General features: G+C 41.4%; 2 protein-coding genes across 2 annotated transcripts in view; one reads left to right on the top strand and one right to left on the bottom strand.

The window, feature by feature from the left end:
• The first annotated feature begins 275 nt into the window (after window positions 1-275).
• Window positions 276-13,009, top strand: syt6a (synaptotagmin VIa). Its single transcript, XM_023425656.2, has 6 exons — window positions 276-561; window positions 1,549-2,110; window positions 9,176-9,296; window positions 10,331-10,502; window positions 11,527-11,677; window positions 12,830-13,009. The coding sequence occupies exons 1-6, from the start codon at window positions 383-385 to the stop codon at window positions 12,899-12,901; spliced, it is 1,257 nt and encodes a 418-aa protein (XP_023281424.2). The 5' UTR covers window positions 276-382; the 3' UTR covers window positions 12,902-13,009.
• A 4,030-nt stretch (window positions 13,010-17,039) lies between these two features.
• olfml3a (olfactomedin-like 3a) overlaps window positions 17,040-23,744 on the bottom strand; it is a 7,875-nt gene continuing 1,170 nt past the window's right edge. Inside the window, exons 2-3 of the mRNA XM_023425657.2 lie at window positions 22,136-22,448; window positions 17,040-19,118 (exon numbers count right to left, since the gene is read on the bottom strand). Of these exons, the coding sequence (XP_023281425.1) occupies window positions 18,334-19,118; window positions 22,136-22,448 (1,098 nt within the window). The 3' untranslated portion in view covers window positions 17,040-18,333. The remainder of the gene's footprint in view (window positions 19,119-22,135; window positions 22,449-23,744) is intronic.

Here is a 23,744-nt window from a genome sequence, read left to right as displayed (position 1 = left end):
TGTCCTCAGTCTTATATAAAAACCACTGATTTAACACAAGACCGTTTGAAAAACCATGTTCTAATAGAATGTCTCCCTCTGTCTTCTCCTCTCTCACCCTTGTAATCACCATCTGTTTGTCCATATTGTGTGATCCTTCGTTTCTGGTCCCCGCGGCTCGCCACCAGACGCTACTTTTGGCCTCCTGCTTGCTGTGTTTGTGGTTTGCGGCCTGGCTCTGCTGGGCCTTCTTACATTCGTCTCCTGGAAGCTGTGCTGGGTGCCTTGGCGGACTAAGGCCCATTTCCCCGGTCCATCCCTCGGCCCTGCCTGTGGCCCAGAGCACCACCAGCTCCAGCCGCCTCCCCTGCTGCCCAGCTCCCAGCAGCAGCCGCCGGTCACCATGGCGACAGAGAAGGTGAAGGACCCCGTGGGCTCAATGGGTTTCCTGGAGGCAGCGGTGAAGATAAGCCATACATCTCCTGACATCCCCACCGATGTGCAGCTCTCCATGAGGGAGCACTTCCTGCGCCGCACGCAACGCATGCAGAGACAAACCACTGAGCCGGCTTCCTCCACTCGGTTAGTCACATACGCTGTATGTGCTGTGTGATGTGGTTATCCATGTGTAAATATGCTTACGGTTACATACAAACATGCAGGCGTGCACACATAAGCAGAATTTAAGACGCGCCATCACGTGGAGTTGGCACCAAATATTCTTAATATATCACTAATGAGGGTAGATATTTTTTATCTGGGCAATTTGGTATCTACAAAGTTAATTATAATAAATACTATAGATGGCGTTGCTCTCTGCCTTGGAGGCATCTCTTCGCAGGTCATTATGGTAAAGCTAATTATATGTGATGGCTTCTTCATGAGAATTAATAGAATACGGTGGGGGAAAAAAATCCTTTGCTCTAGCAACACAGGCAGAGCTGCACGTTTTCAACATGTTAATAAGTGAACATTAGTAGTCCACTCTGCTCATGTATGCAGTTGTCCTCTAAAAGTACATTCCCCTCTCTAATTAAAACAGTAAAAATGCGGGTTTAGGGTCCTGACACAGCACATCATCGTCTAGTTTTATCTTGACTTTGCCTCAAAAGACCAGACACAAAAGAGCTGCGAAAGAAAAGCAAAGCTCAAAAAGTGACGGATGCAAATCAGACATATTCTTAATCAGTATTCCAAGCATTTTAAAAAAGATTGACAGTGACATGAAAGCAGACAAGCTTTCAAGTGTAATTGTTTTCATGCATTTTTTAAAAAACAGAAAAAACAAAAAAAAACAATATGAATTCCAGCCCCAGGCCACAAGTTATTTCCTCTCACACAGGAAATAACTAAGATAGCATTGGCTGTCGTCTTTGTCTGATCAATTGCAACCTTAACAGCAGATGTGCGGGGACATGAGGTGACACAATCAGTCACCCCTTTGTCAGCGCTGGTTGTTTGAGGTCAGCTTCCCTGCTCATGTTCACCACAGCTCCTCAACACAAACCACAGCTAGATCCCCTCTCACTCTTCACTCTCTCCTTCTCCCTGTCTTTTCTGCCACCACAGGCACAATTCTTTCAAAAGACACCTGCCCAGGCAGATGCAGGTAGGCAGTCTAGACCTGGGAAATGACTACATGGTGGACAAAGAGGAAAAACCCACCAGCATTGGTCGCATCCAGCCAGAGCTGTACCAACAGAAGGCCCTGGAATCAGAGGATTCATCCAAGAACGGCAGCAGCAAAAACTGTGGCAGGATCAACTTCTCTCTCAAATACGACTACGAAAACGAGGCCCTCTTAGTCAACATCCTCAAAGCGGAGGACCTGCCCGCCAAGGACTTATGCGGCACATCCGACCCTTACGTGAAGGTCTACCTGCTGCCGGACCGCAAGAAGTTCCAGACCCGCGTCCACCGGAAAACTCTCAACCCCACGTTCAACGAGAGTTTCCAGTTCCCTGTGCCTTACGATGAGCTGGCGGTCAGGAAGCTCCACATGAGCGTCTTTGACTTTGACCGGTTTTCACGGCATGATATGATCGGGGAGGTGGTGCTGGAGAACCTGTTCGAGACGTCGGACCTCTCCAGGGAGACAAACATATGGAGGGACATCGACTATGCCACCAGTGTAAGAATCTATTGGTTTTTTTTTTTTTTTTTTCCAAAGTTCTGTATTAAATAACAGATTACACAGAAACGCTTATATCCCATGTGACATGTATGAGTTATTCATATCAGTTACATTTTCAGCCAGGGCGATAACTGCCACTGAAGATGCTATAGACATGTCCTCTGTAAAATTTATGGAAGAGGAATTTTAAATGCTACTTATAAAACACATACACTTTATAGGTGGAATCCAGTGTTTTCAGACTAAATGAGCAACAGCGATGCAACAACTATCACCATTCATACTGCTTCAATCAAATAAAGCAGCTCAAAGCGAGTCGTCTGTATTTCAGTGAAAACTGGGTCTTAGACATTGTGCTGAGAACAGATGTCTCAGAACCACGGCGCTCTGCCGCTCCATTGTGCTACAAGAATGACTGGAAATCAGATCTTTATTAGAGCCAAGGTGATTCTTTCTAACATAAAGAGTGAGTGTGTGTGTGTGTGTTTGTGTGTGTTTGTGTGTATGTGTATGTGAAAGAAAAACTAATTCAGCCAGCCACATGGAATAGAACATGTACAGAATATGTATTAATGTTTGGCATCTAGGCTTTGACCTTATTGACCTCCACAAGGGAACATGAAGATCAGCTAGGCAGGGAGTGGACACCGACTTCCCCACAAGACTACAGGTGGACGTCGGGGTAAAGGCGCCGACAGCAGCATTGCTTTTCTGGTGTGTGCTACGGCGGCAGCAGATGAATGAGCAGAGCACTGACGCCTTAAACACACTAACTATGAGCAAAAGGGTGTGTTGTACATGTGAGGCAGCGAGAGGAGACTTGAGGTGGGCCGCCGAGCTCGCAGACTTCACTTCATTAACGACTAAAGGAGAGAAAATGAGGGCTTGTTCAGGGCTTACCTCATCAGCTGTCCCTCGAGTGGCCAGACCACGCAGTGTTCGTCTTCTTCCACTTTCTGTTGAAGTTTCGTTGCGTGTAGTCGCTCTAAAAAAAAAAAGAAGGAAAAAAAAGGGGGAAACAAATGTGGAGAAAGTGTCAGCAAAAGACAAGTAGACAAAGAGATGTTGGCTCTCTCTCTGTTGAACAATAGCTCGACAAAGTCAACACCTCAGTGCTGCGATGCATCAGCACTAAACTGACCTGGCTCTGTCCACTTCCAGCCAGCTGAGGTGATAATGTGAGTCTATTAGGATTAAAAACGTCTGTATCCCATGGAGGCGGGCTGGTTCCACGGTCCTGGTGTTGTGCATGCTGCAGGATCTCCGGCACTGAGACAGACTGAACTGAGCCATCGTTAACCAAATCACTTTCACCTGTGGATTTCCTGCTATAACGAGTCAACATGTCTGTCCTAAAAATAAAAAAGTCAATGTGATGATTTTATCAAGAGGAGAAAACTTAACACTAATAGTAATAGTAATAATTAAAATAGTAAAAATTTAATTAATTTCAATTTAAAACTTCCTTAACCAGTAGACGCATTTAAATCATCATCACTGTGAATCAATATTGGTGAGTCTTACAGTGTCTGGAAGATTCAGTGCGATGATGCCTGAAATCTTGTTGCATGGATGCGATCATATAAACGATTTTTATTTCTGTTATTTATTCCTCTCATTATTTAATTACAATATGAATAGGATAAGTGTTGACCCCTCTTATATTTGATATTTTCTATGTATTTCTGTGAAATACACTGAAGATATAACATGAGACTCAATAATTGAACGCCAATCCACAGCACAAGCTTTAGAGAATCTCTTTCAAGTGTCTCGTCAAAATTTTGAAGGGGTAATGTGAGGGTGAGTGGTGCCTTCAGGGAATTAAAATCCTACCTACAGCCCTGTGATGTGAAACAAATCACTAGAAATACAGCAACCAGCAAATGCATGATCACAAATTGTCACTTATTAAAATCATAAAGGGACTAGCACTTCAAACACAAAAGGATATTTCTGCCTCACAGCTTACTGCAATTGTTTCTCTGCTGGCGTTGTTACTTGTCCGGGGGCCAGTTTCGGGAACTCAGTGTGCCTCGTCTCTGGCAGCATGTTAGGCACCTCAGAGCCCTCATCACTTTATCACCTCCCCAGCACTCTTATATCAGACAGCCCCCCCTCCCCCCCTCCCCCCTCCAGTTGTTGAACTTCATCTTCTTCAAGAATTGTTCAATAATCTCAACGTTATTGCTCAGGAGGCAGAAATGCAGCAGATCTCTCCTTGGCACACAAACTTTATCGAACCACCAAATGATTTTGTGACAAAATCCCTTGCTCGCATTAAATTCAAGATTGGCAACATAAAGAATGCACAGATGGTGGGATATCAGTAGAAACACACACACACACACACACACACACACACACACCAGAAAACAAAACAAATATCAAGCGGTGAGTAATGAAAGTCTTGGGTAGGATAAAGACACTATTTTAAAAACACTGCACATCTTAATGAGTGAAGAAGGGAGGAGGGAAGAAAGTAAGAGAGCAAGCAGCTTTCCTCAGCTCATAGATCAAGGAGAGAGGGTCGTCAATAACACCAACCTAAAAGCGCTGGATAAAAATTCTGAAGGAGACTAGTTTACATATCGACTTCAGGCTATTCCTCGTGTGTGTGTGTGTGTGTGTGTTCAATCTGTGAAGGTTTTTACATGCTGATGAGTGGAATGAATGGAGGAGATTATTTATCAACTGTGGAAGTGAATAGAAACCAAGAGGTAATTATTTTTTCTAATAAGGCATCCATGGTGTTTAATAGATGAAGCAGCGTGAATGCACTCACTGTAAATGACTAATAAATAAATGATGCCAGACTTAACGGTGGGGTTTTTTTTAGCAGACTCTGCTTGATGCTGTGACTTCGGTGCAGCGGTCCGTTGAGCTAAATGCTAACATTGACATGCTAATGTTTAGCAGTATGTATAGCACCATGTTTACCATCGTAGTTTAGCATTTTAGCGTGGTAACATTTGCTGAAGCAAAACATAAAGAACAGCTGAGTTATGCAGGTATTTGGTCACAAATCAAAGTGTTCGACAAGAAGTATTTAAACTGATGCTAATTGGTGCTTACAGCAAGTACAGTGGGAATTCTGAATTAATGGCAGCTCTAAGTGAAAAGTCATTCATCCTGGGAGGGGCAGGGATGTCTGGGCCATACTTCATTGCAATCCATCCAATAGTTACTGAGAGATTTAAGTCAAAACCACATATGATCACCATCTCAGTTGAGCGTGGAGCTGGTCTAAAGTTCACTGAAGGTAAATCCAAAGACCTGAAAAGCAAATTGGAATTGGCTGAATGCACCCATACTGTGTTCAGCTTAACTAACATGGCTCAGCTTCGGGAAAATTAAACGATTGCCCCTGAGGATGATGTGAAAACACAATCACCTGGTTACGTGTTCACAAGATGCGCAGGTGACGGGAAAGTCACTGTCATGTAAAGATCTTTCAGCAGCTTGGATCATGTACTATTAAGCCGTGGGAAACATTTACACTAAAACATGTTGATAGATTTTTACTAGAACGCCCAGTAGGCAAATGTACTCTCCATCTCCTCGTTGATGGCATAAAAGTTATTTCTAATAATTAATGCAATACACAAATTAAAACATATTAATCATTATCTTATCTTCCACAACCATGAAAAAAACTCCTTTAATAACTAAAAGCAGGAACACATAAATCAATGACTTGTGCATCAGAGTCATTTTCGGGAAATTATGCTGGATATGAAGAGAGAAAACTATTAGGCAACTCACTTATGTGTATAATCTAATTATTTTTTTATAATAAAAGCCTACTTTCAATCTGATTTCCAATGTTATTTTAGTCCCAGCAGCTGCAACTGAAAGTGGGAAATGTGCATTAGGTTATGGATCCTGGTTATATTTATTTTATGACATTGAAATGTGATAGTAATTTTTGCAAGCTATCAAGTCATAAACCAAAAGTACGAGACAAACTGATATTTTATTGACCTGATGATGACGCCATACAATGAGATAAGGGGTCAAAGTTTTTAGAATTCATCCTCTGGGGACCATAAAAGTATGAATATCAATAGCCAAAAATGTCAACCTCATAGTGGCTCTACAAGTCAGGAGGATTCATCCTTTGGGATCCGTGAAATTTTGTGGCAATACAATAGTTGTTCTATTAGATATTTTAGTCTGGACCAAAGTGATGGACTGATTGACAGACCACAGAGCGACGCCGCCGACATGGCAAAAACATGGATAATGCAGCACATGTGATACAGACTGGCACCAAAAAACAACCTGTGTTTCCACTAGGACAATCAAAGTGTCACTTCATGCTTTTATAACACTCAACGTTTCTGCTGTGCTCTCACATTATGGCTGAACCTTCACACCCTTCAAATGAAATCCCTCACTTCCACAGGAGAGAAAGCCGAATCGCAGCTGTGCGTGTGAAGAGACATTAAGACCGCTGCACTCAGACAGACGTGTTGGGATTTGCCAATCAGTGGGGCTCTCGCCAGGCTCATTCAGGGTGATTAGGGGTCTGTGTGACCTTAATACTGTTTCTAGGATGGGGCTAGGAACTCACATGGGACAGATAACAGGACTCTCCTCCCCCTTGAGCCTATTATCTCAGAGGGGACTCGTACAGGACTGACTCTACACAAGTGAAAGTTAATATTTTAATTGGTAGGTTTTACTTTGAAAGTTTTTGTTTGAGAGTAATTTAAAGTATAGAAGACATCCTCAGATGATGATCCAAGCCTCTAAAAAACTTTGCCTGAGACATAGTCACCCGTTGATTATGTGTGTAATTGGTTTACATTATGTTAAAGTACTATGCTGCAAATTTGATATGCTCGGTTTTATTGGATGATGATGATCATCTGGGAACATAAACAGAAATTGTGCTCTTTGTTAATGTAATGAAAACTGCCAGCAATGAGAATAAGGACATTTGCTGTTTGGCAGATGCATTGAGGTGATCAGGGGTAATTTCAGAATTAGACCTTAAACGCCTCAGAGAGATCCTGGCAGCTGGATAACCTCGAGGACTTGAAGTGAAGCCCAGTTTTTCACTTTCCTTTTCTCACTTGATGATTCTCTAATGTCGTTGATGAGACCCACGGCACCTTTGCGTTTGACAGGTGCATGGGAAAAGATCCAATGATGATCAGTATTTTTTCTTACAACTTTACAGCTTCATCACCTCTTCCTGTATGTCTTTGTGTTTTAAGTATTAGGTACTGAGATCAATAAATAGTGTGAGTAAGAATATCAGCATAACTCATGATGTTTTTTTTTTCTTTCAGAAAAAGAGAAATAATCCTTAAAGTAGGACTTAGAGTTTTCTTTAAAGGAATAGTTGGACACTTTAAGAAATGCACATATTCCCTTTCTTGCCAAAAGTTAGATGAGAGGACGGATCTTATGTCTGTGCATTCGTTATGGAGCTGGAGGCAGGAGGAAGCAGCCAGACTGACTTTGTTGAAATACCAAACCAGAACCTCTAAAGTTTACTACTAAACACATTATAGCTCATTTGTTTAATCGTATAAAACAATTTGTTTCTACATTTTGATTAGTGTACAAACTAAATAAATGAACAACAACTTCATTAATGAGCTTTTAAAGGTCTGGTCAAAAATGAGGCCTGATCACAATAGCATTTTAAACTGAAAGCTTTTCAAACCCCTACAATGAATATTTCAACTAATGCCAACCATCTTGATACGCACTGCTCTTTCAACTGTCACGGGACCTTGTCAGTACAGACAGCGAGAGTTTGCATTAGCACAGCGTCTAACACTGTGTCAGCGCTGCCAGATACAATCTAACAAGCTAACAAACAACATTAACATATCAACACTTACCGTCCTGATACCTCTCTCTGATATTTCCTCCGCTAACCATCTTGATACACTCGACTCTTTCCCCTGTCAAATTAGCACAAGCAGCTCAGGATCCAGATTTCTCAATGAAGAAGTAAGCATAGATTTATGTGGGAAAAACATTTTATACAAAATAATCATCATAGCAGAATGTTTTTTACATAATATAAAACATGTTTGGAGAGGAACTTTAAAATAAAATTTGTGTTAAAATCAATTAAATCAAGTGGTATCACTGCCACTAGTTATTTTGCATCCTGGGATGAAATAAATCAGCTCAAATTTTTCTAATCAAATTCATCTTTGTTGAATTTAGACACCCACATTTGCACCATTGACCAATAACAGACAGTCTTGACAGTGCTGACTTTTAACCGAGCAAAGACCCTGAGAACTTAAAAGTGGAGGATGCGGTTGTAGATTATTAGTTGTGCTGCATCCTCCACTTTTATCTAACCTGCTTGTCAAACTCTTCATGCTACGCAAAACTAATCCCCTTGAGGCTCAAGCTCCAAAGTTTATGCCTAGACATGAGAGTGGTTTCAATCCTGTCGTCTCAATCTCTGCAGGAAATTGTATTTTGCAAAATGTCTATTTCCTTAAAATAGTGGAAACTCTTTTTTTATTGCCCCAATGGTACAAAATACAGACAGACTAATCTGCACTATGCAACAAGTATCCATTTGTCTTCCGACACAATACAAAATGTGCCTGAATCCCTGCTGCACCTGATCTGATGGCAGTTACCAAAACACAGGCTCATGATGCATTTCTCATACAAGCCAAAAATGCAAATGGGAAAGTTGCATTATTTTGCATCATATTGCCTCTTTAATACACATTTCTGAGTAATCTGTGCTGTAATTAGCTAGTTTACTCACCACAATAGTGAGAATATGACTTTATTGAACAGAAACCATAAAGTTGATGTTTGATGATGGAGGTTTAAGAAGGTAACAGGTAACACCAATGTTCCATTAAAAAAGTTTTCACTGTTTCACTGAATCTCTGCTCTTACCGACAGACCTTAAACAGACCTTGAGAGAGAGAGAGAGAGAGAGAGAGAGAGAGAGAGAGAGAGAGAGAGAGACCCTACACTTATCACACATCACTCTGGATCATCTGTGCTGAATATAAATGTGAAACTAAAAGAGATTTTTTTTGCCTGTGTGTGTTCCCACAGGAAAGTGTTGACCTTGGAGAGATCATGTTCTCACTATGTTACCTGCCCACCGCAGGCAGACTCACACTTACTGTCATCAAGTGCAGGAACCTCAAGGCCATGGACATCACTGGATACTCAGGTGTGTGTGTGTGTGTGTGTGTGTGGACGCACTGTAGCTGTCTGTATGTGGCTGGGCGTGTGTTTGTGTGATTCACTTATAGTCACAATGAATGATTCCCCTCTACCCCCCCACCCACTTTGAAAATCCGATTGTGAGTGTGTCAGATGAAATGAACAAACAGTGGAGAACCCTCTCCACTGCTGACTTCTGTTTATTTCAGCAGTTATTAATATTCAACACTTGCAATATTAAGACATTGTCAGCAAATAGTTGCAGGCGGTCTGTTTATTTTAATAGTCCTCTTTTCCAATTTTCCATGTTTCCCCAAAAATACAGATACCACTTGTAAAACGTGACATTTATTGTGCCTTAAATGTCAGGGTTCAGGTGTAATTCTGAATGAATGTGACGTTTTCCCTCCCCATGTTTAATGACATTTCACGATTTTAATGTGAGTCACAATTTTAATGCCCTGAGTTTTAGGGGGGCAGGGGTTTTAGCTGCAGCCATTATTGCAGCCAGTGCATCGTAAAACCCCGTAGCTTTCAAATTGCGCCTTCAAGCATATTGGGTTGCTAAGCGAGCACTCTTGTTTGTTGTTTATAGATTTAGGGCAGCTTACATCTGACTAAAACACAGCATAATGGAACACACCAGGCGATTTGCCACTAACGGACCAAGATTGAAATCAGCATTCATCAGGAAGCTTTCTCAGTCATGCTTTTTAAGCTATCTGTGGCCTCCCATTCTTTTTGTTTACACAAGGCATCGAGTCATCTACATTTATGCACATTACTGACGCCAGGTCCTCCAGGGTTTCACGCTTGAGTAGAAACCAAAACAACACACATACACTGGTTGTTGAAATAGGCCACTGATGGCTCTATCGTCAGGCAAACATGGTGAAAAGCGCTGTTTTTGTAATAATCCCAGAAGCCTCATAGTCTCGCTAATTACTCCTCTGGCAGATTCCTAAGCAAGATGTGTCCGAACATGGTGACAGTCACTTTTTTCTGTTCTTGTTCTTCACTCTTCTCCTCTCAACGCATTAGATCCCTACGTCAAAGTGTCGCTCATATGTGACGGGAGACGTTTGAAAAAGAAGAAGACTAGCATAAAGAAGAACACTCTGAATCCCACCTACAACGAGGCCATCATCTTCGACATTCCACCGGACAGTATGGACCACGTCAGCCTGCACATCTCCGTCATGGATTACGATTTGTACGTACAAACGAGAGCTGACGCTGATAGTCGATTAATCGATTGATAGAAATCTGCAGCCGAAACTAATAGTTTCAGTCATTTTTTTTCAAGCCAAAATAGTGAGAAAAATGAACTAAAAAATAAGAATAATCATTATAATGTGAATATCTCTGGGTTGTAAGCTTCTGATTCAACAAAACGAGACATTTTAAGGCATCACTTGAGACTCTGAGCAGCTGTGATGGTGTTTTCTTCACCATTTTTTGACATTTCATTAACTGATAAGGAAAATAACAGTTACCTGCAGCCCAGGTACAAACCAAATACAAGTGTAGTAGTACATATTCAATTTAGCATCAGTCTGAAAATGCTAGAAACCACCAGATGAGGACAATAAATAAAATATTAAATCTCCCTTCAACACAAAAATGACGTCACTTGGATGTGAAGTGACTGAATTATGCAATTTTAATCATTTTCAAGAAGGGAATTGAAGGTTTTTTGTGTGGAAAAACACATATTGTGTGCACCACCTTTATGTTACAGTATGTGAAGCTATAATAGGAAAGGGGAAAAGTAGATCCAGGGCAGACGGTTGACAGGAAGAGAATATGTTAAAGGTCAGAGCATGTGTGTGTGTTTGTTTTTTTGTACTGTGTTGCATAAAAGGAGCAGATACTCCCAGGATTAGAAACCTAGTCCCTTGTGTTTTTGTGTTTTTTTTTTATGCTGGGTTTAAATGAGGTTGTACTAATAATCTTGGGTTTATGTCAAGAAAAACAAAGCTTTCATTTACACTTCAGAGGTCATTGATAGAGCAACGATCTGCCTTAATGGCCTCCCCGAGATGAGTCAGTTCGAGTGTCACAGAGACATTCAGCGGCAGACTCACTGTATCAATCAACAGGACATCTGGATACAGATTTGTGTCTCCTTTGATTCCTAAATCCGCTTCGTGCGATCAGAAACAACAATGTGATGTATGAGATGTCATGTCAGGTTAAGTCAGATGTATTTATACAGTACGCGTTTGTCCCCACAGGGTAGGTCATAACGAGATTATCGGTGTGATGCGGGTTGGATGCAGTGCGGAGGGACTTGGCAGGGACCACTGGAACGAAATGCTGGCTTATCCACGCAAGCCCATTGCACACTGGCACCCCCTGCTGGAGTCCAAGAAGTCTGAGAAGGAGGTAGGTGTTGGGCTGTAGTCATTTCTAAAGGATTATTCCATACGTGTTCATCATTTAGGATGAGGAATCAGGGGCTTAGCTGCTAAATCTCAGCTCAGGTTAAGAGTATCGCTATCGCTCTAGGGCAGAGGTTTGAAACTGTGAGGATGAGTTGTGGGGGGGTGGGGTGGGGTGGGTGGACATGAAGCAGCAAAAATAAGAATACTGCATGAGGTTCAAGTGACAGGTGTGCTGAAAACTAGATTTTAGTGTGGTCTGCTGATCTGGCCCACTGCCCAACACTGCCAGGTTGCAGCACAGCACACAGCTCACAGAGGCAATGAAGGTACTTGCATCAACAATCAAACTCCTTCTCTGAGTCATAACTCAGTCCAATCTGAACACACAGAAACAATACACATATTTTTGAAGTTGGCATGACTCACACTTTCTGTGGACGTCATTATCTTCAAAGTCTGAATGAATGAATATCCGTACATCTGTTTAGAAGTCATTGACAATCCTTGCCTGACAATCATCACATTTACACAGTTTACGTCACTATCAAAGTAATCCAGTGCTAGTTGGAAGTACTAATAGCTAATTCAGCATACATTTAATGGTGCCTCTTTTATATGTAAACAAATAAAGGCTAAAAAGGTAGTAGTCAACAGCTGAGTCTATGGTAACAAACAGCATTGAGTTCCATTATTATTAATCCCCAATAAATATAAGACAAAAAACAATAATAGGAGCGACCAAATCCATTAATATTAACTGTTTAGACATTACTAAAGCACAAAACATCCCATCAGCATTGGTAACATATTTTTTAAACACATTGTAATTTAATAATGCTTTAATTTTAAAAAAAAAATCAAATAATATTCAATATTGTACAGACCCAAGAGATGTTGATAACATCACTGTGTTTCTGATGACACTGTTATGTGGGTATCCTGTCAGATATTAATTATTAACCAATGTTCCCTGCATGAGTGCATTCAGTCTCTTTTGTGCGATATTCCTGGAGCACAGACACTTTCCTCTGTACAGACATTTGCTCTGTGTTGAAAGTGACCTGAGACTGACAGTGCTGTAAAAAAAATAAAAAAATAAAAAAATGCAGAATGTGCCCTATGAATCATTGCCTTGTGTATGTGTGTCCTGCAGTGGAAGGCGAGGACAGCCAGCTTTGACAGCCAAGGCTCCTGCCCCTCACCAAGGCCCCCTGCCAGTCCCTGAGCAGAGCCACCTGTGACCCAGCAGCCCAGAAGGGGGTTTCCTCCCTCCTGTTGATCCACTTCCTGTCTGTCTGATTGAGGAGAAACACAACCCCACTGCCTCCCACCCCCCCTCTCTCTCTCTCTCTCTCTCTCTCTCTCACCCTCCCTCTCTCTCTGTTCCCCCTTCCTCCTCAAGTCTAGTCCCAGAGCCCTCCCAAGAACTGATCTAGGACCACCATCAGTCAGTTAGTCGTGTCAAGCGCACTGTCTTTTCAGATTAAAGTTTTAGGGTCTCTGATTTGAAATGTGGGTGTTGTGATGAACCAGAGTTGCCCTCAGAGGAGACTGGCTGGATATCCAGTCTGCAGACATTTAACATTGAGCTGTCCAGGGCCGAGGCCAATGAATCTCTGTGTCCTCGCGGGAGACTTTCCAAACAGCTGAAGATTCAGCTCTGCGCTGAATCAGAGACTCTTTGATGGAGAAACTCAGTCGGATTTCGCTCCCTGAGAGCGGCAGAAGTTTCACAGAGGGAAGCTGAGGACACGTTTGGGGTTGAAAAAGGAGACGATCTAAAACAGGATTTGAGGCTATTTCAAAGCTCTGCAGCTCTCTCATGTTGAATTTTACAGTGCTGTATTACCATAAAACAATACTGAACAGTAGCACTTTGGAACTGTTAGATGTTAAAACCCGCTCCATCAGGCATTGTTTATGAATAGCAACACTGAAAAAATCACTTCAAAGCTCCAGCTGAGTTCAAGTTTCACCAATAACGCAAGCAATTATCTGATATCCATCTTCCTGAGGAGAGGCTGAAACTAAAATATTGTCAACTTGAGAATTTGAGGCTATAGTGCGGTTTTCACAAGTAGCCGTGACAACAGTTTTATCTAATGAAGAGGGGAAAAAAGCAGGTTAGCAGGGTTAGTGTTCACACAAAAGCAAACTGGCTGCAGTGTTGCTGCTGATTTCAGTTCTTTTTTTGTGTCAAGAGGTACATGCTTAAATAATTTGATAAAGGCACAAATAGCTTATACTATAACTAAAAACCAACCTAGAAAGAAAAAGGTTTCAAAGAGCTTGTTTCTACAGAAAAAAAGCCTTTCGTCAATGGAGCTGCGGAGATTACTGTAAACAGGGAAAAATTGTGAGCACACTTTACACACCTGTACCTCCTCTGTTTGATGTTTGCTTTTGAGCAAATCTCAACCTCTTCTTCCAAGTGAAAACTCAAACACAGACGCTCATGTTTTCCTCCAGACGGCACTTCTTTGTCTTTTTCTGAACAGGTTTTGGTGGATGTGTATTGTTTCATGTTCAGCCGTCTTACAGCCGGTTACTGTATGTATGTTTTTGCTTTTCCAAACAGAAAACCAGAAAAGAAATGATGATAGGTATAAATTTAAAAAAAACAACAAAAAAAAAACAACAAAAAACAACAAAAAACTGAAAAAGAAAAATACTGAAATTTTGAATATATGTAGCTTTGTTGGTGGTGATGACTGAGAAGAAGCTAAACTCAGAAACTTAGAAAACATGCAACTTTCTTGATGTTTATCCTGTCATTAATCTTACTGTTGTACAGGGATAGCGTGTACGTGAATTTGCCATCCAGATGCTCGATCTGCAACATGTGGTAAAAGGATTATTTTCGAAGATATCTGATATGATGAGAACAAGACTGTAGTACTGCTGTTACATTAGTTTTCTTTGCATCAGTATGATTCCTTTAAAAAGGATCCCCCTTACATTATTTGCTCTATTTACGATAACTTAAATTTTTGTTAAAAAGATGCAAAGATTTTAAGTTCTAATCATTTTGCTTCTGTTTACGTTGTTTTCGTCCTGTTAAACCTCCAGTTGTTTTGCTGTAACATACGGGTTTCCAAGCAACACATTACTGAGAGCTAATATGGAGATGATAATGAAAATTTTACAAATCACAAAAGCAACACGTGGAGAATTTTTAATATGCCATGAGGGAAAAGAAATTATTATCATCTAGTGCTCTGGTCAGATCCCTGGATTTTAATAAGATGGTGGATAGTTTTGATCAGAAATATGTTGATTAAAATACACTTATCTTTTTCAGCTAAGACAGCCCACATTGTTACTGTGTTAATGAATATTTCGACCATTTGTCAGGCTTTGTCATCGAAGCTTAGGTGATCAGTTTGACATGCGTTTAAATTGTCAATGTGGGACTCTGTGACAGCTAATACAGGAGAATTGGCGGATGAATGTCCTTTGAATGGAAAACATATCACATTGTTACGCTTATAATTTGTCAGAGACAAACAATACGAACTATGAATTGCTTGTATACGCTGCATCTATCATGCAGTTTTGCACTAATGCTAACACATCTGGCATATATCTAGTGTGTAGTATACGTTGTTGATAAACAGAAGGATTTTCATACACGCCAACGTTGCTATCACTATCTCACCACTATTATATCACTATTATGTTACTCGATATCACGAGGGAGGTTCTGTGCTTTTACCCTGTGCCGGGTAGGAATTTCGTTAGTGCTAATTAATTTTTTTAAAGCTAACATAACTTAGCAAGAGCTAGCCTCATGTACTGAGTGGCTTTTGTGTCATTTCCACTGGTTTCCATCAGCACAGATTTTCACCAAATTTCTCAAAACAATATGCAAATTGAGCTACGTTTCCATCCATGTAGCTAACAGATCTATCAACATGTGGTGTGTGGTAAAAAAAAGAAATTGGAATTGGTTTGCAAATGTGGGTATGAATGCCACATACAAAGTCACCTCCTCAATATCATTTGAGTGGTTTCCCGCAAGTTGCTGTATTTTTAAATATTGAAATTGTCCATATGCTATCATCACAATGTGACAAAGAGTTTTCTACCCCCCTGCCGCATCCTCCCTTGTGTATAACAGGAAACCCGTCAACAGCTTTAAATCTAAATATTATGTGATTTAGGTTCCATATATCTTTGATTAACATTATTTTCTTCCAGTTTCCATTTTACCCTCCACCCTCCTTCTTTTTGCTGTAATTGGCGAACACAGATAGAATCAGTACATTCAGGCCAGGAAATGTTAAGCTACAGAATCAATAAGATATCAGGCAAGAAAACTGCCAGGAAACATTCACAGATTATATTGGGTCGGACTTGTACAGATAATTTCTTTTTGATATGAGGACCATTTACTGAATAGCATTCGGTTTTGTATTATCTCGGGCAGCAGCCCACAGCAACTTTAATCTGATATGTGACAATGTTTTTGGCCGCAGCTCAGACTTGTCTAGACTGCTGGTGCCTCGTCCAGCAGCAGAGGACAAGTGATACAACAGCTCAAACTGTCCTCAGTCGCAGAATGCAGCGCAATGTGCGAGCTATATATCACAAGAGTTCGTGAAAATGTCACTGGCCAGACATGGAGACGTGAGCAGATGCATTCAGCAGACCCCCGTTCGGATCTGTTTTAGCCATTTCCTTCGTGGGTTAGTTTACCCAGGGCGAGCTGTTTAGTGTCTCGGTGTGGGCGGGAGGCTGAGACGACAGCGCGGGGGCAACTGATGGGTGGACGGGTCAGCATCTACAGAGCACTGGCATTTCCCTAATTGGCACTTGTTATAGCGAGAATGAGTCAGTGCATTATTGTTTGTGCTTGACGTAATCCATCATCGCATCAGCACCCCTCCACAGATGTGTTTGCTCATTCACACTGTTGTTTTGATGGTGAAATTCCTCTCTACATTAATGGCATTATTCATATATTTCTAATACCTTATTTAAATGTAAAATTTGAAACAAGTGGTTGAGTACTAACATAGTTTCTGTTTCACCTTCAGTTTTTTTTCACATGTGCTTTACGATGATCATGTGGTGTGTTTTCATGGTAGAACAAACCTGTTAAATCAGTTGACTCAGTTTATGGACTGTTTCAAGACCTTCTAGCTTTGCCTAATATTGTAACGTTTCTTGATATGATCTTGTATCCCTTCCAATTGTTATGATAGAACTGAATTTCCAATTTTTTATTGAACATTTTGTATTTGTAATAATAGAAATGTTTGAGAAAATGTTCTGGTGACTGACATCAACAGTTGTTAGTTCAGACAAGAGTCTATTATGAGTTCATTTTAGATTCTAGATCATTATCAAGACTCACAATATGAGTGACCCAGTGTTTAATAAAGTAAAACTGAAATAGCATACAGTATTTCTGCCACAAATTGTCATTCTTTTGTTTCAACAAGTCTGAAAATCAAACAGCAGAGAAGAGGTTGTTGTTTTTTGTTTTTTTTCTCCCATGGGGTGTGATGTGTTATCGGTTCTGTGACCTGATTTTTCTTTGCTTTGATTAAAAGACTTATGCAAAAACTGGCTCGCCATTGTTATTTTTCAGACTCACCATATGATAACAGTGCAGCCAGTGGCTTAACAAGCAGGAAGAGGCACAAAGGAAATGAGATTCCTACTGAATCAAATGGACAAATTAAAGGAGAGGAGGACAGGACACACACACACACACACACACACACCACAGAGCAGAGTAAGACTCGACAGGCTCTACTGAGTGGCGTTTTTGTGTCTTTTTTTTTTTTTTCGGTATTTTACACAAAAAGAAGAGGATAAATTTAATAAATAATACTTTGAAAAGCTATTTTATTTCTAAATTTGAGTAACAGTATCTGTGAGTGAGTCTACAGGATGTGAGGTAAGTGCAAAGCTACCGTAAGATTTTAGTGTCCACCTTATTCCCATAGCCCCATGAATAACGAGTGTGTCATTCCTTTCACTGAACTGGTGTCTGTGAGAGTTAGCAACATGCTTTTTTTTTTTTTTTTAGAGATAACAGTGAATAAATGATGTGGGGACTCACCTTTAAACAGGATAATATGATAATAAGAGGCCTTCTATGGAGGGAGCGCGACTTGACAAAGTGGCCTCAAATAACGTACACTAGCTACTTTACTGATTCATAATCAAGCAGCAGCAGCAGGAAGAGGTATGATCATATTATCCTGTTTAAAGAAAAACTTCCAGCACAGAGACTGGAAACGAGGGGGAACAGCTGGCCCTACTCTCTCCAAAGGCTAGCTTATCGCACCTCCAGAGCTCACTAGTCAACATGCTGTGTTGTATCTCATTTGTTTAATCCATACATATAAAGTGTACGCTAACAAACTGATGGCGGTGGCAGACATGACAGTGATACGAATCTTTTCATCTGACTTTCGACATGAAAGCGAATTTGCGGTGTAAGTTTGACATGCTGTATCACTTAATTCCCAAAAATCCCTAAGACACGTTGCACATCATTAACAATTTCAGACGTCAGTTCTGTTAAAGTAATAACTGCAAGTCCCGTAACTCATGCAAAGTGTCATGGGATTAGGAATAAGGTGGATACAAGCTCCTATTTTTTATCCTTGCCTTTGAAAAAATGACACCACCTCCCTGCTGTCAAACCAAGAGCTTCCTCTTCATGGTCAGCCTGTAAATTATTTGGTAGCCATCGTCCCAGCCGTAGAGCTGTTTCTCCTCGGGGTTGTATTTCAGACTAGCGTGGGCGCCGTACCTCCTGGGGAAGTAAAGCAGGGGAGCCTCCTCGCTGATCACCATGTCGTTGACGTCAAACACGCACTGAACCCGGGAGCGGCTGGGCAGGCGGGTGTTGTAAACGACGTAGACAGTTCCACAGACAACGAAAGCCGCCTCCGCATTCTCCCTCGGGCACCGGGTGTCCCAGATTTGTTCTATATCGAGCGTGGCAGGGTCCATCTTTGCGAGGTTGATGTTTGGTTCACTGTCACTGGTGGCGTACAGGAGCCAGAGGCCCTCGTCATCCACTGCGAGGTCTGCAACAGTTTCTGAGTTTAGGCTGTAAACAGTAGCGTGACTGTCCACAGGAAACATGGCGATATCTGTCACTGAGCCACTAAGCAGGTCATATTTGACCACCTGCAAGTCTATATCACCCTCCTGTTGTATGTAATACAAGTAGTCGTTATAAACAGCACCACCAGCACCGCTCCAATCAGAGGGCAGCCTGATCTGTCTGCTGCTAGTGACTCCTGGAGAGCGGGAAAAGTCACGTACCGAGTTGAACTGGTAGATAATGTCTCCTGATGTCCCATTAAAGACGTACACCTTGGATGACCTGGGGTCTCTGGTCCACACGCCCTTGGGACCGCCCACTCTCTTCAGGATTTTCACTGATCTGATGCCAGAGATGATTTCCACACAGTCTGCAGAGAGAGACAACACAAAGAGGAGGGTAATGCTTTTGTGCACAGAGCAATAATTATGGAAAAAACATGAGCACAACTGACCATCTGCCGTATTGTTCCTGTGTCCATCAGGCTTTGTGAAGGGAGGAGCTGCTCTTTGTCAATGACAAGTGTTTTTGTCCATTATTTTGGCAGAGCAGACGGGTCGGATGTCATTGCCATGTAGAAAAAGCCAGTCAGAGATGTGAATCAGAGCGACAGCTAATTTAAAATGCTTCAACTTTAGCTACTGAGTTCATCTAAAATTAACCAAGAATCCAAAAGTTAATTGATTTTAGTTGCAGATCGTATTGTTAGTTTTCTCAACACTATCATCCTCAGCTTCCACCCGTTAGCGGCTCACATGACAGGACTTTAAACTACCTCACAGTGTTATGTACACAGGTTTGTACCTTCGACTTTTTATCAAAGAGCAGGGTATTTGCTTATGTAGTTGTTAATCTTTTGTAAAGGCGATTCAACTGGGAGAGTTTTATGCCAATACACATCAAATAACATTGTCTGTCTGCATGAAATTCACATTCGTAAGAAAATGAATGTGAGCTAATCAAGCTACAGCATCAATGTTAGCTTGATTTGATTGAAAACATTGTCTCCGTCTGGCTTTTTCCATCTGATTTTGACTGACTGCCTCTGGGTCGGCTGTTCTTTTCCTTTTGTTCCAGGAAGTCAGAGGGTGGAGCTAAGAGGGTGCACCTGAGTAGTCTTCCCCATTCTCTGTTTGTTATTTGTGTTGCACATCAATCCCACACACACACATCACATACACTACTGATCTACTCACAGATGTACTGTATTCGTATTTCATATATTTAATTACAATTTTTTGGTATTATTTAAGAACTATTACTGACAGGAGTTGTCTGGGGTAATTCCAAGCAAAAGTAGGACAGAGCTCCAAACTCTCCCATAAACTCCTACAGCAGCAATAATCGGCCTCCACACAGTTGGGAAATACAACACAGTGGAGGTGCTGGACGTGAGCGGGATTTTGTTATTGTTAATGATGTATTCCTTGGCCTTTGCATGTAACGTTCTGTTCTTAGTGTTGGTAGTAAGTTGGACATGCTAATGATTGCAGCTTATGTTAGAGAAGAAAACCACACAGTTTTATCCATTACTTTCACATATGGTCTTGCGTTTTTGGATTTGGAAAGAGACAAAAAGATACACCACTCTCCAAACTTTAAACGCCAAGTACATTGCACATTGCTTCTGAATGTGGAGACGCGCAGTCCAATCCACGTAGGACCCCATCGCTCATATCAAGAGTCTGTGTGAGGAAACTCCTCTGTCCAGCCGATGAACCAGTCATTACAAACTCAAGTTTATTTTAAATACAACTGGCGATCCCCAGATTCTCCAAAGATACCGTTTATATTGGGCTGATGTTTGAGGTCATGTGTAAAGTGACACACAATGATGACAATTGATGTAGTGATGCAGCAGTAAAATCAATGAATACTGGAGAATGTTGCATCCAGATGCTAAATGTACCGAAATTGAAAAGTTGTGACTCTCACAGGTGTGAAGTTTACAAACTATACTGATTGAATTTAGATTCCTATTAGTTCCATTAGCAAGTTTCAGCAAAGAGTCATTCCTCTAGTGAAATGTGTATTTGCAGCCCAACATTTAGGAAACTTTAAGCAGCCCTGCAGCAGTCAATATCTGACTCTCCAAATTAAGGCAAATTCAAACCAGTCAGGGGGAAATTGGACACACAGACTCATAATGAGTGCAGCACACCGACAGCATGGAGATGCTTTCGGTATGAGAAGTAAGACTAAAGCAGCGCTTTCATTAAAATACATGAACAAAGGATTTCCCACTGATGTGTCCCGGAGCGATATAAGCATTATGCTCACAAATTTGAAGTGGTGTCCTCACAATGCAGTAAAGTTCGTTTTGGGTCATTTCACAGACGTTCACAATGGATCACTGTGTGCAGACCTCACTCCTGCGAACATGAGACGGGAGAGTAACGCCGCTGACCTCAGGGCATGTTTCCTGTCCTTCCTCTCCGCAGAGACACGGCTCCAGATCGCCCAGGAGATCTCACACACAGAGGCTAATGCAGAAGGCTTTTTTATTATGAATTGTACTTTCATCATCTTTGTATTTAGAAGCCTGGAAGCCACAAATCTCCCTTAATTATGCACAGCATGACTACCATTATGATTCTAAGCAGAGGTTTTATGGTATTACCACATAGTGCTTTATTTATGTGTTATTGATTTTCTTATTAAGTCAACAAGAAAAATAAAGACATCAATACTCTTCTCATTTGCTATGTAAGAAAAGTGTGTATAAATGGTACCAAAGGAATTTAATGATCTGCCATCAGGGGTTTGGATTTTGGAACCACTTAGGTGCAAAAATATAGATCTGTTGCTTAATGCACCACACTCAGTGAAATCTAAAGAGAATACAAAGTCGGTTGTGTTTCATGGAATTAAAATCAGATTTTAAAACCTCCCATGTCAGGCTTTAGGGGGGTTATAAATCCCTGTATTACCTAAATAAATGAGTCAGTTCAGTAGCTGTTTTTCAGCATTGTTTGTGGCAGAACACATCTTTGGATCTGGAGATTATAAAGACAAATGCCGGGCTCAGACAGCACCAACGGAGCAGTAGCTCTGCTGAAATAAATTACTTGCATCAAGCCACATTTCTCCTGGAAAACATGACTGCCCACTGGCTGAAAGCACTCCGTTAAATGACTTGTAACAGCACTGTGTTTGTTTCCTATTTTCCAGTGGCATGGTTTTTCCGAGACAGCAGCTCAGCTAAAGGGCTGGTATGGTGCCTGGTGAGATGTGTAATGCTAACTGTAACTCCAGAACATACATCCTATATATTCTACAGGGTCTGACTGTGCCAAGGCTCCGTCATGAATCAAAATGAAAGATCAAACGCAGCCATCCTGCACAGGACATAGGGCTGAAGTGTGTTTGTATTTCCCTGCAGCTCACCAGAGACTCTGGAGTGGAGCTCCTCCCAATCGTCTTCCTCCTCTTCCACTCCTCTGCTCTCCTGCAGTCCCCAGACCCCCTGCTCCACCACCTTGTCTGCCTTATTCGCACAGGCCCGGGGCGAAGTCTGAGTTTCCACGTAGTCCATCTCTCGCTCCACCTGGTCCACTCGGACTGCAGCTCCCTCCAGGTCTTTGAACAGCATGCTGTGCTCATTCCTCAGCCCATCCATGGTCTCCGCAGTTAGCTTTTTGAAGTCCAGCAGCTCTGTGTGGTAGCGACGGGACTGTTCATGCCAAAACTGCATGCGGTCCTATAGGGACATGGGAAGAACAAAACACGTGCTGTAATGGAAAGATGGATGAGGTTTTGAGTTGGGTTTTTTTTTTTTGCAAAAGCCAGCTAAACAGGAAAAAATAGTTACTATAGTAGTACTTTTTAGCCACACTAGCACCATGGCTTTAGGGACTGCTGTCTGTTGGTCCATTCAATTTTGCGCAGATATTCATAGTCCCCAGAGGATGAAGCCTTTTGTGACCCCTGGCTTTTGCTCTGGCGCCACCATGAGGTTGATATTTCTGGTTTTAGTGAAATGTCTCAACATAGATTAAGATAAGATATTCATGATCCCTTCGGAAATAATTGAAATAACTTTTGATATGAAGGTGACCACAGTGAGAACATAAAAGAAAAAGAAAACCACCTCAAGGTGAAATGAAGTGACCAAGTGATGTCAAGTTTAACAATAGTAAATAAGCAAAATACATACATAAAACACAATCACGTTATATATATATTTATATATATTCATACACATGATGTACCACAGCCTTGCAATTATGAGGCTGCTGTGCATCAAGGGAGCTGGGAACACATAAGTGTGTTCTCTTCACACAAGAGAACAGGTGGAGAATGGTGCAGGTGTGCGAGTGTCTCCATAGCTAACGCTTTCTAGTTTCACTTCACAACGTAGCTAGAGACGTACAACACCTACAAAACTAATAACATTCCCATCAGCCTGCTAATTACAAACCGATAGCTAAGCTAGCTAATTTAGGTTGTTTACCAGGTTAGCTCTTGAGCTAACCAGCTTTGATAAAAGTATAAACACTCCCAAGTTGGAATAAAGAGATTTTTTTTCCTTGTTCTTCCCATTCTGCAGATGATGAACGCAGCATTATATGCGCTAAAACATCAACCTGCTAGCATTGTCATCATGAGGTTGTCGGCATGCTAACGTTAGCATTCACCTCAAAGCACCAGCCTCACAAAGCTGCTAGCTGTGTTGCCTAACATAATCAATTTCGGATGGTAAAAATGTGTCTGTCTGTTTCAATCAGCGCGTTATCACCATCACCAAATAGAAAACAGCTCTGTGTTTCTCACTGTGATTGACATAGCCAGAGTGACAGGTGAATTATGTAATAACTGACGGCTCCTGCTCTGTCTCCTCCGCCTCAGTTTCATTTTCTCCTTCTGCTTGCTGTGGTCAAATAGAAATGAAAGTTCAATGAAAACTTGCAGATGAATTGCCATGTTCATATCAATGCAGGAGTTGAGGCAGCATATTGGAAATGAGACTGGGGGGAAGCCGCAGGGGGAGGGGGTG

This window comes from Seriola lalandi, unplaced genomic scaffold (assembly GCF_002814215.2).
Source record: "Seriola lalandi dorsalis isolate HSWRI2012SDOR001 ecotype SW California unplaced genomic scaffold, Sedor1 jcf7180002054794, whole genome shotgun sequence".
In the NCBI taxonomy this organism is placed as follows: domain Eukaryota; kingdom Metazoa; phylum Chordata; class Actinopteri; order Carangiformes; family Carangidae; genus Seriola; species Seriola lalandi.
Note: the sequence above shows the minus strand (reverse complement) of the source record. Positions and strands in the feature narration are given on the sequence as shown.

Coding starts and splice junctions, on each gene's coding strand:
- syt6a (XM_023425656.2), top strand. CDS start 383: ATGGCGACAGAGAAGGTGAAGGACCCCGTGGGCTCAATGGGTTTCCTG. Junction 2,111..9,175: donor ACATCGACTATGCCACCAGT/GTAAGAATCTAT, acceptor GTGTTCCCACAG/GAAAGTGTTGACCTTGGAGA. Junction 11,678..12,829: donor CCAAGAAGTCTGAGAAGGAG/GTAGGTGTTGGG, acceptor TGTGTCCTGCAG/TGGAAGGCGAGGACAGCCAG.